The following is a 17,768-nucleotide window of genomic DNA, read 5'->3' as shown; positions in this document are numbered from 1 at the left end:
GCTCAGGCAGGGAGACTGTTGGGCAGAAGGGTGCACGGTACACCAACAGAATCCCCAATCTGTCTCGGTTGCCCAACACCAAGTAGAGGCACTCCAGCCCTGGTCTCAAAGGGACCGGAAGTCCCGTGAGGGAGATGGAGGCTCGGTAAACCAAAGCGACCCCCCCTCCCCTCTGGGCGTGAACGGTGCTGAACCAGATACCCGGGCGGGCACATTTGAGAGAGGATGGCATCCCCTCCCCTCCCGCCCAGGTCTCCGTTATGCAAGCCAGGTCGGCCCCCTCATCCACAATCAAGTCATGGATGAGGGAAGATTTATTGTTGACCGACCTGGCATTGAGCAGCAGCACTGTCGGGCCCGAGGGGCGGTTGACACGACTATACCTGGAACCCTCTGGTTGGAGGCAAAACCAGGAGGAACAGGTGTCAGCCATCTGTCCCTCCTTCTACGCGGACATGTTAAGCCCCCACCTCTGTAACGTCCATTGCCCATGATCACCCCAATGGCAGCGCCCACAGACTCCCCAGAAAACACAAACGTCGACATGGCCAGGGACAACTCCGTAAAAACAAATTAAAAACAAATTAAAATACAATAAAATTATAAAAACAATCAAAAGCTTCCCATTTCCCTTGGCGGTGCTCCCCAGTCCAGCGACAGCGCGGCGCGGCAGGTGGTCCAAGCTGCGGACCACGGCAGATGTTCGGTGGGGAGAGGGAGCTCCAAGCCCATCCAGCCCCAGGCCACGTCTGGCGGGTCAAGCCGGCGCCCGCCCGTGTGCCCCACCCCAATCCGGCATTGCTCTCACCAGCAATGGCGGGGGGGAGCAGGGAGGGGCGCGGAAATCCGTCCGGTGACAAGATGGCGTGACCCTGGCGTCCTCTGTGCCCGGGGTGGCCCAGCGATGGCCGCAGGAGCGGTGTCAGCTGGCCCCCGGCTCGGCGGTGCGCCCCAGTCTGGCGGCAGCGACGGCAACAGCGTGGCGTGGCAGGTGGTCCAATTAAAACATGGCCCCTGGCCAGCCCAGCCCCCTGCTCGGCCCCCAAATGGCTCCCCAATGGCGGCGACTGCCCTTTGGCCATCACCCTTTGGCCGCCGGCCGCCGCCGGCGCTTTTTGGGCTGCAGGGCCCTCCCCGAGTTCCACCCCCTCCCGGCGCGTCTCTCACCTGTGAGTGGGAAGCAGGCCGGAGCCGGGTCCTGGGCTAGTGGTCCTGGCCTCTGGCAGGGCGGCGTGGCAGCCGGCGGCCGCGTGCGGCATCGCTGCAGAGCGGCAACGCGATGGTCCGGGCGGCGCAGAAGGAGGTGGGCCCCGTCTGGCGCGCTGGTTCTCCCGGGCAGTTTCAGTAGTTTGTAGTTTCAGTATTTAGCTGTCATTCAATGGCTTAATAACTGATTAATAACTCCAAACAAAGTATATTCCTCTGGCATAATTTTCTGTGGTCAGGTGTGGGGTTGTGGGGGCTTAGATATTACAGGTGTTGTCCTGCCAGCAAGGTGATGGAAGCACACACATTTTGATTCCTGTGTACCTTCAGCTAGTCTCAAATGAAGACAGGATTGCTCTCTAAAATCATGTTTAATTGGTACTGAATTCCATTTTGTAATGAAACCTTTTGTGTCTCTATAGGAAATCTGCATTGCAAAACATAGTGAAAAATTCTTGCAACATTTTCAAAGTGAAGAGGAACTGCAGCATACAGCCAAGTTTGTGAGTTTGGTCTATGTTAAATATTTTTAAATTTTATTTTAACAAAAACAAAACTCATAGTTTACACAAATATAAAACATTACAGATAACATAATGATGAAAATAACTATTCAATACAGTAATAACAATGCTAACTTCCACCAAGACCAACAAATACATGATACTTATTGTAAAATCATTTATTCATTCAGGTTGCTCCACTCCCATTCCCTTTACATTGAATCTTGTAACGGCTCACATCCCCTTCCCTTTACTAAAACATATCCAATAAACAGTCTCCAAATATCTTCAAAATTATTTTTACTTACTAAGCCTTGCTTCCACTAAATATCACCAGTTAACTTATCCAAAGGTATGTTAGGTATATTCCAAACTTCTTTATACCATTTATGTGATAATCACCTTTTACTTCCCAGTTCCTTGCTGTTATTACTGTTGTTACTAAAGTTGTCATCAGTGCTTAATGTTTTGACCCACTTGTTCTCTAAATAGTGACAAAGTGACAATAGTGCTAGTCCAGGTCTACTTCAATATATGTTAAAATTTAAATAAGCAAACACAAAATTTTTGCTGACCTAAGCAAATGTTACCCTCACACTTGAGTCTTACTTGATACTAAACAGCATAATAATGTTACTAAATTACTAAGAGATGACTAAGATACTTTTTTAATTTTATTTTTATCTTCAGCAATTTAACAATTAAACTGTTGTGTTCCACATTACCTAACTGGGTCTAAACGCTCCTTGCCCCCTGGGTTTCTGAGCCACATAGATAATGAGGATAAGCATTACATGAAAATCCAGACGTACAGGCATCAACTTACTCTCTTGGAGACACTGAGTGTTCTTGCATTTTGGCTCCTCAGTTGGTGTCCTAATTTGCCTCTCTGGGCTAGTCCTGCTCTTATTACAAAGTAATCAGAACAGTATTCGGTATTGGCAACTGTTTAATGAAATACAGTATGTCCAAAAAGCTATTGCATAATTTGAATGCTGCTAGTTTCAGTCTTTGGAGGAACAGTCTTAAGCCTTTTGATTTTACCTGTTGATTCACAGTTCAGTCCTTATCATTAGCTACCATTTTAAAAAATATATGGATATATATTTAAACTGTTAACTTCGACCATTAAAGTATGAAATACAAAGCAATGATAACCAAAAGTAAACATGATATATAACAGCACATTTTGATGTTAGTTTATATTTTCAAAATCTTGCTTTCAGAAATTCTAGGGTAAGACCAGTTCAATAGCAGAATTGATAATTATTTTATTTCCAACACTGGAAATAGTTAAAAGATGCATGCAGTACAAATGTTTTTTACTTACTCACTGCAGCTGCCCAAGTGTTCATCTACTAGAGGTGATATAGCTGCTCTTCAACATTTTTGTTTTAGAAAATGGTGGATAAATATTTTAGACAAAAGTATTAACATTAATTTAGGGTGAATTCTATGCATGTTGAGATGAAAAATCCCTACAATTCCTGGCTTCTGTTGGCCAGACATGGCTAGCTGGGACATGCTAGGAATTCTAGAATATCTTCTGTTTAAAGATGCAATCTGCTTAAGGATGCAATCCAGTGCTCTCTGCTCTTGATACACATAAGACTTCCAACACAGAAGCTTCTAGTGCTTGGGTCCACCACTGTTTTCTGGTGCGCCACACCTTACACCCTGTACTTCATCTTAGCTGCTGTTTTTGGCCATTCACATTAAGTGCAATGGAGTGGGAAGGAAGGTGGCTGGGACATTTGAATACAACATGACATTGGCCCCTCCTCCCCACCTTGCCCCTGGCATGCCCCTTTTCCTCCTCTTTAAGGCTGATTTTGGACCCTGGAGAGGCAGCTGATCCTAGTTGTTTCTACATTGGATATGAGGTGAGTGAGGCTGGGGCCTGGCTTTTACAATCACAGGTCCAAATAATCTTATCCCTCCCTTCCCCAAAAAATACAATGTCTGAAAACCAAAGAATTGCACCTTTAATGGATTTAAATAACCTAGTAAAAGTAACTCTGAATATCTTTCAGTTTCAACTTCAGATATTTCCCCTTGCGATTAAAACTCATTTTGCTTCCCTTCATTCTTTCATATGCCCCCTTCATTTTTCAATCTGTAATTGTCAACTCAAAGCCATTTACTCTTCCTTCCAAATTCCTGTGTTCTTTTTTTTCAAACAGGGGTACTGGATGGAGTGACAGGCCTCCACAAGCAGTCCTGTATTCCTGCAGGCATCTTCTGAATGCCCTGAGCTTTAACTACCACTCATACCATTTATTAAAGAGCAAGGTGTAAGCCCTTTGTGGTTTATTAAGCTATGTGGGAAAAGGCTATAGCAAGGGGAAGTTATTTCATCCAAATTCCTTCATCCTAGACTACGGTTCCTGTCTGTCTTACCTTTTCATTTTTTATTATCAGAAAAAAGAACAGTTGCAAGATGAGGAAGAAAGGAAAAGCTCATGGGTCAGTCAGGAACGGCAGAAAACACTGGACAGACTTCGAACATTTAAACAGGTAATCCAAAGAAGGTGGCCATCTCACCAATGTTTCAAAAAATAGTGGTCATGCACCTGTAATCTGTAATTGCACCTTTTTGCAGTAGGAGCCCTGAATTATGTATGATTTTCTTTTGTATGTATATGGAGGCAGATATTTAAACTACATATTTACAAGGGGGAGTGGGAAGGGAAAATTGGGAATAATTCTTAAGATAATTTCTACTTGTCTGCAGAAAGGTGGGATTCTGAAGTTCTATAATAGATGTTTGTTTTTCTGTGGACTTCATATGGCTTGAGGTACGTTTGTGTGCATTGCCATCTTTCAAAGATATGAAGACTTTAGAAAGTTTTTACTTTGCATAGGTTCTTAAGACATGATAGCATCATTAAAATGCAAGTCCACATATTATATTCTCAGCTCCCAAATCAATTTGCTTTTTAATAAGGTTGAATCATGATATTTTGTGAAATTGGAACTAACAATAATGGCTCTTGTTCACCAAGATAGTTGGGAGATTGTGAATGAATTGAGCAATTAGCTTGCCATGTTAATACAAATTATGTTAATTCTACAGAAATAGAAAATGCACACCAGCTTAGAACTAACGGGTTTTAAGAACCCAAACTTGGGTATACTGGTTCTTCCTATTTCACTAGATTAGCAAACAGAGAAAAAAGAATTGAAAGCACAGTGTTTTAAAGTCTCAGGCATTCCAAGAAGTGGTTCCAAAGTTGTGATTGTGGGTTTTATGCCTGATTTCTCAGCTAGACTTCCTGGTGCTTTTAGATATGGTGTATATAAATATTTTATTGTTGCAATATTTTAGAAGAAAATGTTAGGCTTTCCAGTATCAGAAAGATTTATCTATCCTTGTATAATTTTAATTCATTTTCTTCCTCCTAAGCGTTACCCTGGACAGGTTATACTCAAATCAACTAGACTTCGATTGGCCCATGCAAGAAGAAAAAATGCAGCCACTTCAGCATCATGTGCTGATCACTCCCTGTCTTCACCAGTAACTATGCAAGTTGATAGGGTGGGACAAGAAAAAGTGATTCAACCTTTACATATTCAGGAGCCCAGCAGCTTAGGACAACTTGAAGATACTTTTTTACCTCCCTGTGGTGTTACCACTGAATTTTCTCAAACTACTTCTCTTCCAACTGTTGTCAGTAATGAACTTCATCCTGATACAGTTCAGGAGACTCCACTTTCTCTTCCTCTTCCTTTGCCACCACCGCCACCGCCACCTCTGCCTACTAAGGAAGAAGCTACTCAGTGCTCTGAAAAAAACAGTAGCCCAGTTAAACAAGAAAGCATGGAAAAGCCAATCCTACCAACCACCATCGCACCATCAGCTCATTTCTTTGATAGCAGTCAGCTAGTCAGTGCCAAGAAGAAACTGAAGAAGACTGGTGATATTGAAGGTTTGCAGAGGAGGAGAGGTAATTTTTTTTGTTTCTTTAATTAAAAAAAAAAAGACAGTGATCTATTTGTTCTCCTGTTGACTTTTACTTTGAGTAATAACAGTAGTTAATGATAATGGCCAGGATTCAAAAGACTACACTAGTTCTGCACACCAAGGGGAGCTTTAGGTTTTGTTTCCTTAATAATATTTGCCAGGACAGATGGCTAAAACCCTTGCTTGAAAGTGATCAAAAGTAGTTTGTGCCTTGGTACAGATGTCTCTTTTTTGTCACACCTAGAGCTAATGGAACAACTGAAAACTTCAGAATTTTCTGGGTGGTATTTTTGCTGTTTTTTATTACTGGGTTGTAAGCCATGTTGTATGACTAGAAAGTTGTTATATAAGTAATTTAATTAATTGAATGAACAATTACAGTGTCAGCACCCTGCATATATCTTCACTCCAGTAAACCATTATCTGAAGAATGAACCACCCAAAATAATGAATGTATGCTAATGTGCATAATTTATACAGGCTACAGAACTTTGCCTTTCTTTTTTCACAGAACATTTATTTTAGGAACAGGGTATCCATAGTGCTGCCAGTAGAGAATGGTGGCTTAGCTGATCTGTGGGTTTTGATGGAAAGAGTAAACATTAAAAGTGGTGAGAACTCATCTGCTACGAATAACATCATGCGCCCTTTTGAATTGTGCCTTATTCTGCTCCTTTGGGTTTGATGAATGTGATTGTGAAACCTTTAAAATTTTGTCTACCTGCCAGAAATGCTATTTGATTTTGGTGTGCATAATTTGGTGTGCTTGAGTTGTAATCTGTAAAATTAGATTTAAAGAATCCTCTGATTTACTGCAGTGAGTTCCCCAATGGATGAAGTTTTGGCTTCCTTGAAGCGTGGTAGCTTCCACCTGAGGAAAGTTGAACACAGAAATCTCCCTCCTTTCCCTGATGAAGATGACAGCAATAATATCTTGGCACAGATAAGAAAAGGCGTGAAACTGAAGAAGGTGCAAAAGGACATTATGAGAGAATCTTTTACAGTTTTACCTGATGATGATCCTTTGACCCGCAGCATCCATGAAGCACTACGACGAATTAAAGAGGCATCACCAGAGTCTGAAGATGAGGATGAGAACCTACCTTGCACAGATTGGGAAACTTAAGGTGTAATGTTTCTTTAAGTATGCATTTCATTTCCTTGAATAGTTATAGCACCTCTGGTGATATTGCCTTGGTAAGAATACACATAAGCTCTCCTTTGTATCTATTATAAAAGAAGTGCATGTGTGGCTTAAAAGTCACAGCCACATTAAAAGCATTGCTATGCGCTCAAAATAAAACAATCATTTTATCTGGTGGGTTTTTTTAAGTTAATGGTTTTAGGTTAATCTACTGAATACTTTTATCCAAAATAATTAAAAGGTTAATAATAATTAAAAGGTTTTCATTGGTTTCAAGTTCAAACAACTGTTTGCATGTTAATATTGCTGAGTAGGACACCTCAGCATGCGGAGAGATGGGTATATTGCCACAATTATATTCCAGCATCATATTCATGGATTTAAGATGAAGGTTCAGCAGGAAAAAGATCAGTGTATAGCAGAAAAGATAGTTTGAATGACTTACATGGTATTGTAGATTCCACTGTTTTAATCAGATAGTAGAAATGAAAGATTTTTTTTTATTTTTACTGAACTTTTCTACACTACAGTTTATCAAAACTTACAAGGGTGCAGGTCTGAGCTCTCCTGACATCATCTGTCAGACAACAGGATTCTTCAGAATCTGAGCTCTCATCCACCCGCCCCCCAGCTGCAGCAGGCAGGGAAAGAACCACATTGATTCCCATTCTTCAAAATTACAGCTGGGCCTTGGAAGGAGATGAAGGGGGGCTGCTGGAAGACAAGAGAAGAGGCTGGGGTTGCAGAGTTTCACCAGTTTGTATCAGCATCCTGGTTTTCTTTCCTGCCCCTTGTCAGCCCTAAATCTAAGTGGCCAAAAATGCACCTCTAGATAAATGCAGGGTGTGAAGCCACTGCTGTACCTTGCATTAGATGCTCATAAGCCTCTGAATTTGGAGGCTTTCAGTCTGTTGCAAGAGTATTAGGATTGTGTTCTAAGTTACAGGTAGGCACTAGGGAATTTGGGGATACATTGATACTAGTACTTTTTTTAACCAAAGTCCTATGAAATATTTAAATAAAAATCTCTTTTGGACAGAATATGGTTGTTTCCCTTTATAGTCTCTGTCCTTAAAAAGTGGTGCATTTTCAGTAAATTAGACGCTTCTGTGGAAAGGACTTGTTTGCAAGCAAATCCTGGTTATTTGTCAGCGTAAGAAAAAGAGATTGGGAAAGAAAGTTACCCATGGTTTGTCACAGAGAAAAATTGTGTGAATATCTTAATCTTGTCTGAGTTGCAGGTGAAACAAATGTTGCATTAGTGGAATGCAAGATTTGTTCTCATCATGGTTTTCATCAAAGTGATATAGATTGCCCTACTGAAATAACATATGAACTGGCATGCTAATAACTAATTGGAAACACAGTTAATCAACATGAAGTTCACTTCCAAAGTCTGTAAGGCAAGTTTTCCAATAAAGAAAAAATCACTTTAATGCTGCATTTTATTAAACCTGAAATTAATAATTTACTATGTGTCTCAGTCTCAAGTGAAGATCTATATAAAAAGTGAAAGATAAAAGTGTTGCCTTCATCTATAGATGTTCATGTGCTGTAGTTGAACATATGAAGTGGAGCTGGATAATTGGTCTGTCTAGAACAGAATTGGCTACCCTGACTGGCAGATGCTCATCAGGGGAAACCTTCCCAGCCCTGATATTTGAGATCCATTGAATGGGAGATACCAGGGTTTCAACCTGGAACCTTCTACATGCAAAACAGGTGCTCTCGCTGTGCTGTGGTCCCTCCCTATGTTTTCATATGCACAGCTGCCAAACAGATTACCAGCATTGTGAGGTTTTATACTGCTCATGCTGGTGGCAGAGGAGAAAAGAATCTCCTGAATCCATTATCCTAATCAGATAATTGAGATGGTAAAAAATGATCACGCTGAAGATCAGCCTTCTCCAGTCTGGTCTGCCTAGATGTGTTGGACTACGATGTTTAACATTTCCAGCCAGCACAATCATTAGCCTTTCTGATTGCAGATGTTAGGAACTGGGGTCCCAGTACTCAGTTGGGGAAGGCTATGTCAGGGGAACTAGTTTCTCAGATTAGTCTTTCATTTGAACACTGTTTCACAGAATATGGTTATATGGCTACTGCAAGTGTTCCCTTGGGCACAGTGCTCTGGTGGTATAGCCCACTTAAGGTGGCTTTGTCTGTTGAGTGATGGGGTGTAGATAGCTGTTATCTTGTGCATCAAGAAGGGCATTAAAAGCCAGCTCTCAAGTACCTTGCAGCTGAGAGACTGAGCAGTTGCACTAAACCAGTGAACACTCTTTTAGTCCGGCTTCCTGCCCCCAGTGTAACAATGCTATGCTAAGGGCAGTAAGAAGGGAATGTACTAAGCCACTCTTACGTTATGTTAGAGACACTGGGAATGTCTCTAACATAATGTTATGTTATGTTAGGTTATGTTATGTTATGATGTTATGTTAAAGACACAGCTACCCGGCATACTTGTCAGCATTGGGAAGCAAAACTAAAAAGGGGAACCACCTAGCTCAGTGCAAGCCCCTTCAATAATGTTTTTTTTTAATTCTTGCTACTTAGCACTTCTGAGCAGCTGTGTGAGAGGCATGTAAGGCACCATTGCAGTCCCTTGTTAGCGCCTCTGACAATGTGTCACTCCAATGTGGATGTTGGTAAGGGATTAAAAAGAAGGCTTATTTATGTGCTGCAGTTTCCCGGTATGCTCCTAAGCACCTGGTAGCAAAACATGTATGTCTGTTGTATTCTTTAATATGTGTGGCAGTTGCCTGAAGTGCCATGTGCTGACTCCAGGGTTAATAGCCCTTTATCTTTGGGTTGGCAGCCTTTCCATATTTGCAGTGCTCATCCTATGCATTCTTGTTAATATTCCTTCTTTGTTATTCTTTTCTGTTGAATTTACTTTGTACGTTCTTCCTCAACAGTTATGTGCAGTAAAGGATTGACCTCATGGTAAAATATATTTACATAGCTGTCTGTAATAGTGGGTGGGGGAAAGATGAGTGTTCATAAATTTATGTCCCAGAGGTGTTGTTCCTATACTGTATAGGCAACAAGATGGTCACTCAAAAACAGAATCCCACCATAAGTGATAGATTTAAACTGTGTGTGTCAAGTAACTCATCTTGAGACTCTAGCATAACATGAGACTTGGATTTTAATTATGAAACTGCAAAATATGAGCTATGCAACAAGTTTGTTTGTTTTTTTGTTTTTAAAGAACATTGGCATCCATGATAATTACTAGATAGTGAGGTCTTACTCCCTCTGTCATGGTACTTCAAAATATATTGGAGTGTAATTGTGATTGAATTTGTTTTTTCTACTATTAAATGAGTTTGATTTGTTAACTGATTAACACTGCAGCCCTAATTTAACTAAAATTGGCTAAAAAGATGCCTCTGATAAAAACAGAAATGCAGACATTATCCCCACTTCTATTCTATAAATGGAATACTTTTCCTAAGACAATAATGTCTGCAGTGCAAGAATCATCTAAAAACAAAGTGTCTTGCTTCAGAACAATTGATTTTCACTGTATTTTAATATGGTTGATCGATTTGAATCAACTAATATTTAATTGCTGCAACTGTATGCCAGAAGAAGCAACTGGGTTGTGGTGGGAGGGCAAAGTCATCTTCAGTTACGTGTCCTTCGTTTCCTGATCCCTAGCCACATGCTCATCTCTTTTACTAGTGCTACAAATTAATCTGGTTGGCAGAGCCTCAAAGCTGCCAGTAACAGCTACTACAGGAAAGCGAATGGATCAGAGTGGGGGCAAGAATAGGTGACTCAAAGGTTGGCAAATTTTTATACAGTCCTAGATGATAGAATTTGAGTTAAAAAGCAATTTTGCCATTTTTTTCAGCTGTGATTGTTTTTGTTTAAACAGGTGTAAGAATTTCAGAGAATATGGTTTTCCTTTCACTTCTGAACATGTATAGTCAACGGTTTGATCATCACTTTCAGCCTGGTTAAGGCTTACTCTGACAAATGATTCAATGTGTGCAGAAGAGCTTAAAAAAGCATATTTTTAATTCATTATAGAAGATTCTGGTTGGACCAAAAGCTATCTGATTTAGATTTGCATTTGCATTATTCTGAGGTGAGTGATATTTTCTGGTTTTTCACTCACTTTTTACAATTGTGTGAAGCACTAAGCAGCTATTGCAACAAAACTTCCCAGCATAACCAGGTCAGGTATGAAATCTGGCCTTTGCATCACGGAAGACTTGACTGTTTAAAAAAATCCAGTTGCTACTTCACAACAACTTCTTATACAACAGCAGGAATTCACATAAAACTCCTTATTTCTCACCATATTTTTCATACGAGAGGTGGATATCAAAGATAAAGAGCATTTCTTAACTGTTCAAAGTACAAATTAGTGTGAAAATGAGAAGAAATTACCATCAAGACTAACGAAGGCACCCTAAGAGTGGAATACTTGTATTTAAGAATGTATTTGTTTACACCATAGTACATTTAAAATGGTATATAGCATAACCCATTACAGGGTCATGTATACTGTGTACATCTTATATTTTTAAATTAGACTTTTCCATACTCTTATGAATAGTAACATGTTAATTGCAGGACTGAGTTATATTAAAATTACATAAAATTTTATTTATAGAAACAATATTTTGTAATGAAAGACTTAAAATTATTTTTGTCAATTAGTTTAACTATTCTTTGATTACTCTAAGGAGCTTTATTTAAGGAGAATGCAAAACTGAAGTAAGCTTTTAGTTTTACATTTTGGAAGTTATCGTATTTTTTCAGTTTTCATTATTCCCATTCACTGTTAGAGAAATTAAAACTATGTAACAGCCTGCTTGTTCAAAAGTACACTTCTTTTTAACCCTGGCTGTATAATGGTGTAAACGAGGCACATATTTCAGTACAGTGAATATCTAAAGCAGTGTAATCCCAAACAGCGTGACTAATAGCTGCAGGCAGCTTGTTTTATAACAACAAAGAACTGAGCAGTATTTCCGCACCAGGGCTAATCTTACCTTTATTAAAACTCTGATGAAGAATCTCTGTTTATAGGAGAACCTTGAGCTTGGCCAGCTTCTTATTTTTAAATACAATTTCATGTTTACTGTACTTGAGCAATCATGATCCCTTATCTTAGGTTAGAAAAAACAAGCAAACCCATTTTGAAACAATGTACTGTATACTTTTACTGTCCTGTTAAAAGTAGCCTCTATGAACTTTATATATATTGGAAGGTTATTGAATGCTCACAGTAATTCCATGTACTTTTCAATATCTTTTCCTTTTCTCCTTTTAAAAATAGTTGGGAGTACCCAGAATACTTGAGAAAAATTATGTAACTTAGCCCACGTGAACTCTTGCACATACTTGGGCCCACAAGAGGAATGACCCTGGCCAATAACCATAGTAATATCATTACATACTTTAATGGGTCTTCTGTACTCGGCAGGTGTACTTTTTCTTAAGCTTATTGCCTTATATAGTCTACAATAATGTCCTTTTCCAAAGTAAGCTTGAGAAGAGTGCGAGTTCAGTTAGTACTGGAGCGCCTTCTGTTGGTGAGAAAGAGAACATTAGTACTATTATGCATCAGACATTAGTTTTGCTGAAAAACTGACAACCCAAGTTTCTTTTTATGCATGTTAACCAAAGTTGCATTATACAATGTGTGGTAATCCCAGATAATGCAGGGTTCAGTGGCAATAATTCAATGGCTGCAAAATTTATCTGTTAACCTTTAGCATAAACCATAATGTACATAGTTGGTGTGCCTTTGCTGTTTAGCCACCTACACTCCAAATTACCACTATATAATATGTGTTTGGATTTTTAGCACAAAAGTTGAACATCTAAAATTAGTATGACGTGGATCACATAAAGCTTTGCACAATCGGTTGCAGCAGGGGCTTCAAGCAACACATTCCACTGGGCAGTTTATGTAAAATACTAACAGACCATATAAGCAAGGAGACATAATTTGCTTAAAACTAGAGCTAACGCTCCTTGCCTTTGCACTGTTTTGCATCTACACATTTTAAATTTATACGAGAAATTTATGAAGCACTCTATATAATTGCGCAGTGTTCAGGCTTTAGATATCTGAGATCTTGTTTTGAAAACTCCAGGTTTTTTTAAAACCCCTATGACAGCTAAATTATTACTAGACTCTGAAACTGGCTTGGGTCTGTAAAAATTGTTAGTCCATAGGAACTTACTTTATATACACTGGCAGCTGCACAGTGGTTGATCTCATACCATAATTTTCCTTTTATTTTTTTCATAATCTGTTAGGAAAAAAGAGGTTAAGCTCACTGCCATTAATGACTGGCCAGCATTTCAGTTTTTTCTGAGTTAGCATCCTGTCCATTCTTCCAAGTAGACTTCCTTATAATTCCTAAACCTTTGGACTAACAGTGATTCCTACTTTTATTGCTTAGACTACTACTTGTGAAATCACTCAGTTGGCTGAGAAATCAGTCCTCAGGCTTGCGATTTCTCACAGAAGGTTTAGAAAATATGTAGGTATTTAAGAAGTGAATGCTGTTTGAAATGGGTCAAGCTCAAATCTATGCAGTTGACAAGTATGCATGAAAAATGCATTTCAGTATTTTTATGCTGCAGGCTGCCAAATGTGATTGCATTTATTCCACATTGCTAGTCACTATTTTTATTTAATATCTTGTCCACAATGCATTGTATGTGTCAAGAAATGATGTTAATATATCCCAGATATAGGATATTGGTAATGGACTTTCTCACAGAACAACAAATGCTGGGTAATAAGTTTTGTGGTTGGGAATATTGTAGCAGGGATCCAAGACGCTGAGATCAGATTTAGTTTCCTGCTAGAGAGAGATTGTTGAAGTACAGAAACACTGATTGTGAAGTGGTTTCATCGTCTACAACATGGGTCCCCATTCCTGGGCCTTCTTTCTCTTCCTTCCTAACCCCAGTCTTGCTCTTTCTCCCTCACTCAATCTTTATTTTACTCTTTCATTCCGTTCTTAGGCTTACTTCTCCCCTTGCACAGCTCACTGTTTCTCCCTTCTCCTAGCCCTTAGCCACACTTCCTCCCTTCCCCACCCCTCGCCCTCCCCCTCCCCCTCCTTCTCCCTTGCTGCTTATCCTTACCTCTCCTGCTCTAAGACTTGGTTATATGCCCCTCTCCCTTTGCCTGGCCAGGCCCCCATGGCAGCTATTATGGGATTAGCCACCTCCTTTCTGGGAGCAATGTTGTGGTGGTTCCCACAACAGTTTCTCAAATTCCTAAATACGCCTTCAGGTCCAAAACAATTTGGGACTCCTGTTCTACAGAACATTTCCAGGACTTTTTAATTTCAATTGCTTGGTTATTTGTATAGTGAATGCCATTCTTTAGCATAGTTTTGCTTCTTGTTGAAACCATTTGCTTGTTAAGCGTTTCAAAACAGAATAGTTTCTGTCATAAAATCTACAAACACAGTAACAAATTAACACCAGTAAATTACATTTCGCAGGGATATAGGGTAAGAATCTATTTCACCATAAGGAGACTTTGGTCTTGTGCTTTGTCTTACGTATGTAGACTCTGTCTTCAAAATATTGGTGCATTTTTGTGAAGCAGTCCTGTGGAAAGTTGAAACTTTCACTAATTGTCAATATGTTATTTTCATTTGCACTGACTTTAAAGAGTGAATTGTAAATTGAGGCTATTTGATGAGCCTATTTTATTTTCAGTGTAATGCTTTTGTATTTTGATTACCTGTGTTAATCATAGTGATCTCAGAAGCATGAAGCAAGATATGTCTAGTGTTGGTAAACTGATAAAAGCAAACAGGCTTACTGCAAAGAGATGCTTATTGCAAGAGATGAAAGCACATTGCTGAAAGCATGTGGAAATTTAAAATGCTATGGGTTACTAAATGTAATAGTTTGCTATCAATATTAACACCAATCCAGTGACAGCAATCTTTGTAAGAATACACACCTAGATCCAAAATAGCATCCTGCTTCTGTAGCAGGTTTAATCATGTCTGAAGCCAAGTGACACTTTGGAGCATAGCAATGAACATATAGGGTTTTTGCTGAGTTCATAAGTTTCCTGGATTGGGACATTTATTGATAAATGTTCTTTAATAGAGGAAAGCATATTGGTTTGTTCTGAATAATGGTTTGAAAAATACAGCACAAGTTAGTTTTTCTCCTATGAATATAACTAATTTTAAAGCTTCCAATAAAGTATACTTGTTAACTGCTACATAAAATCATATTGTAATGAAAAGGATTTTATTCCAATATTTTTTGCAAATCTGTTTTCTCATGATTTCACAGCCTTATATGTCGGTTAAGGTAATTCACTTGGAATTCCTAGATTTGAACTTCAAAATATCAACGATGTAAACAAAAACTCCAGGCCTGGGTGCCAGTTTTTATTTTCCATTCTCTAATACAGGTTTTCATTTATCTCTGGTGAAGTAAATAACTAAGGGCCTATTTTTGGAAATAGTTTGTGTTTGATCTTGTAGCCCAAGTGAGATGAAGAGTGGGCTGTAAATTCAAATAATCCCATCCCAATGTGACTGTGAGAAAATAAACTGAACTGATTCTGCCTATCTGAACCAGGTAGATTTTGTGTTCAAATAAATGTGGGATTGCCCTGTTTGCTTCTTACCAAGTGTCTGCAAGTACATTCACCAGTAGCAATCATACAGTTTTGCTGGCCTGTAGTATATTCCACAGTAAGATTAATTATTTCCTTAAAATGTAGCACTAATAGAGATCATGGCACAGTTTTGCCATAGTAATAAACTATAATTTAGTCCCCATGTTCCCTTTTCCATTAGCATGGCTGTAAGGAGACTGGAAGCATTCACTTTCTGGGGTAAAAACACAGTTGGTTATGCACAAACATAGATCAAACTACTTGTTTAAAGCAAAGATAGGGAATGTGTGACCTTGCAGATGTTGACTGCAATTCCCTTCACTCCTACTATGGGCTGTGCTGGGTGTGGCTGATGGGAGTTGTCAGAATCTGGAGCAGGAATGCGAAGATCGGGCCAGATTCTGGCTCTCTTGTGCTTAGCAGATTTTCCCATGCTCAGCCCTGGCTAGGAAGTGAGCTCAGATCATGGCCAGGAATGCTAGCAGCTTCTTTGAGCAAAGTACACAAAACCTGCAGGTCTTGCACAGAAGCAGAAATCTACCTGCATAGTAGGTATGTGGGCAGTGTGTGGGCAAGCTCATGAACTTGCGGGGTTAGGGCAGAGAGAAAAAGGACTACAGAGTCCAAGGAGCTGAGCTGAGGAAATCTGACAGATTCCCACTCCCCAAACCAGATTCCTCATACATTGCTAATCTGAAGAGCCACAGATTAGTGCCATCCTTGCTTAGATTCCATCAAGGATGGAACTACTGAAATAAGTTTTGTGGCCTTTGGTCCTGGCGTATTTTAATAAGTCACAGTTTAAACCAGGTATCCCCTATAGTATTGACTAGGTGGGTACATTTGGAAAGTTGAGTATGGTGTGAGTTGGCATAACCAATAAAAAAACACTAATTTCCCAGAAAGCAAACTGGTGAAGCTGAAAGAAAGAAACTTGCCAAAGAACCTAATTACCAAGCAGCAGCAGAGCCTGAATTTGATGAACCAAACCAAAAATGGCACTGGAATGAAAAACACTTCACTTTGCAGCAAACCAGCTTTCCAGTTTAAAAAAAAAAGTTTTTAGCTTAAAAAAATAAACTGCAGAAACAAAATTGGGAGAAGTAGAGAGCCTGGTGAGTATCAAAGGAGGGCATATGAGTTTAAAATAATCACAGTGCCTGTATTGCACAGAAGAAACTGTGGTAAGCTTAAGCTAAAAGTCCCTGGGGTCATGATATAACATTATATCCACACTTGGTGCAGTGTGTCTTTCTAATATGCAATTTGTGCTTGGGCACAGCAGGAGTGTCATGGATAAGCAGGCAGGTTTCTAGAAACACCCCTCAGTCTTCTACATCCTAAACAGGTACAGAAAGGACACACCTACTTTCATTTCTGTGTGTCAGAGATGTAACCCTTACTGGCTCTTTGAAACTATGATTAGCTATCAGATTGATCCAAAACATTTGGTTCTTTGTGCAGCAACATTTGCCTGCAATAAAGAGACGGGAGAGGTGTGTCAGAGTTACTTTGCCTACAGTCCTGAGAACTGCAGCACTGTAGGGATTTGCCAGCTTTACAGAGTATGCAGTGCCATGAGCGATGGCAGGCTGAAGTGGTGCAGGCACTTTTGGATATTTGGGTATGTGCCTCTGGGGGGTTTGTTCCCAAACCCCATAGTGTTAATTGTGAGCACTCAGTCCACACGAAGAAGAGTGATAATTCCCACACATGACTATGCAGCCATTAGTTCTCAAAATTAATAATTGCTTCAAAATCATTAAAAAGAAATCCCCCATAGATGTGCTCTTTGATTACCAATACTTTTCACTTTAAAACAATGGTAACAAAATGTATCATCATGTTTTGTAAATCCAAGTTTAGGGGTTGGTGTTTATTGCCCACTTGCCCCCCGCCCCCAGCCTCCCACATGAATTTAGAAGTAAGGAATTTCCCATTCCATTCTATTCCTCCTGCCCTTTCTGCGCTATCTAGGTATCACTTTCAGGGTTAATTCAATGTGCAAAAATACCTTCTCTATTCTTCTAAAGTCTAGTTGTGAAAACTATGTTTTCTTTGCAGATGGAAAGCTAGGGCTAGCTAGTTTCTAGTTTAAAAATCTTTACAGGAGGAGTGTTCAAAACATTCAGTCCATTGCATTCATGCTGAAATGGTACTGTTTAGGAATTCCTCTTATGCTGTGTTAACACACCTGAAATAGGTAGGTAAAGGTAAAGGATTCCCCTGACATTAAGGTCCAGTCATGTCTGACTCTTAGGGGCAGTGCTTATCTCCATTTCCTAGCCGAGGGAGCTGTGTTTTGTTCACAGT

At 39.7% G+C, this 17,768-nt stretch overlaps 1 protein-coding gene across 4 annotated transcripts in view; it reads left to right on the top strand.

Moving 5' to 3' along the window:
- JMY (junction mediating and regulatory protein, p53 cofactor) overlaps positions 1-17,739 on the top strand; it is a 65,470-nt gene extending 47,731 nt beyond the window's left edge. The window contains exons 7-11 of one of the 4 annotated variants that reach the window (XR_006416302.1): positions 1,629-1,709; positions 4,131-4,226; positions 5,116-5,656; positions 6,492-6,870; positions 10,704-17,739. Coding sequence is in view for 3 of the 4 variants with exons in the window: in XM_044446463.1 (XP_044302398.1) it covers positions 1,629-1,709; positions 4,131-4,226; positions 5,116-5,656; positions 6,492-6,799 (1,026 nt within the window). In the remaining variant the exon portion in view is untranslated. Of the gene's footprint in view, positions 1-1,628; positions 1,710-4,130; positions 4,227-5,115; positions 5,657-6,491; positions 6,988-10,703 lie in introns of those variants that run through there. The other 3 variants (XM_044446463.1, XM_044446464.1, XM_044446462.1) reach the window with 3 other exon arrangements.
- The last annotated feature ends 29 nt before the right edge of the window (positions 17,740-17,768 follow it).

This window comes from Varanus komodoensis, unplaced genomic scaffold, assembly GCF_004798865.1.
Source record: "Varanus komodoensis strain SLA01 unplaced genomic scaffold, ASM479886v1 scaffold5, whole genome shotgun sequence".
Lineage (NCBI taxonomy): Eukaryota > Metazoa > Chordata > Lepidosauria > Squamata > Varanidae > Varanus > Varanus komodoensis.
This window is presented reverse-complemented; position numbering and strand designations above follow the sequence as displayed.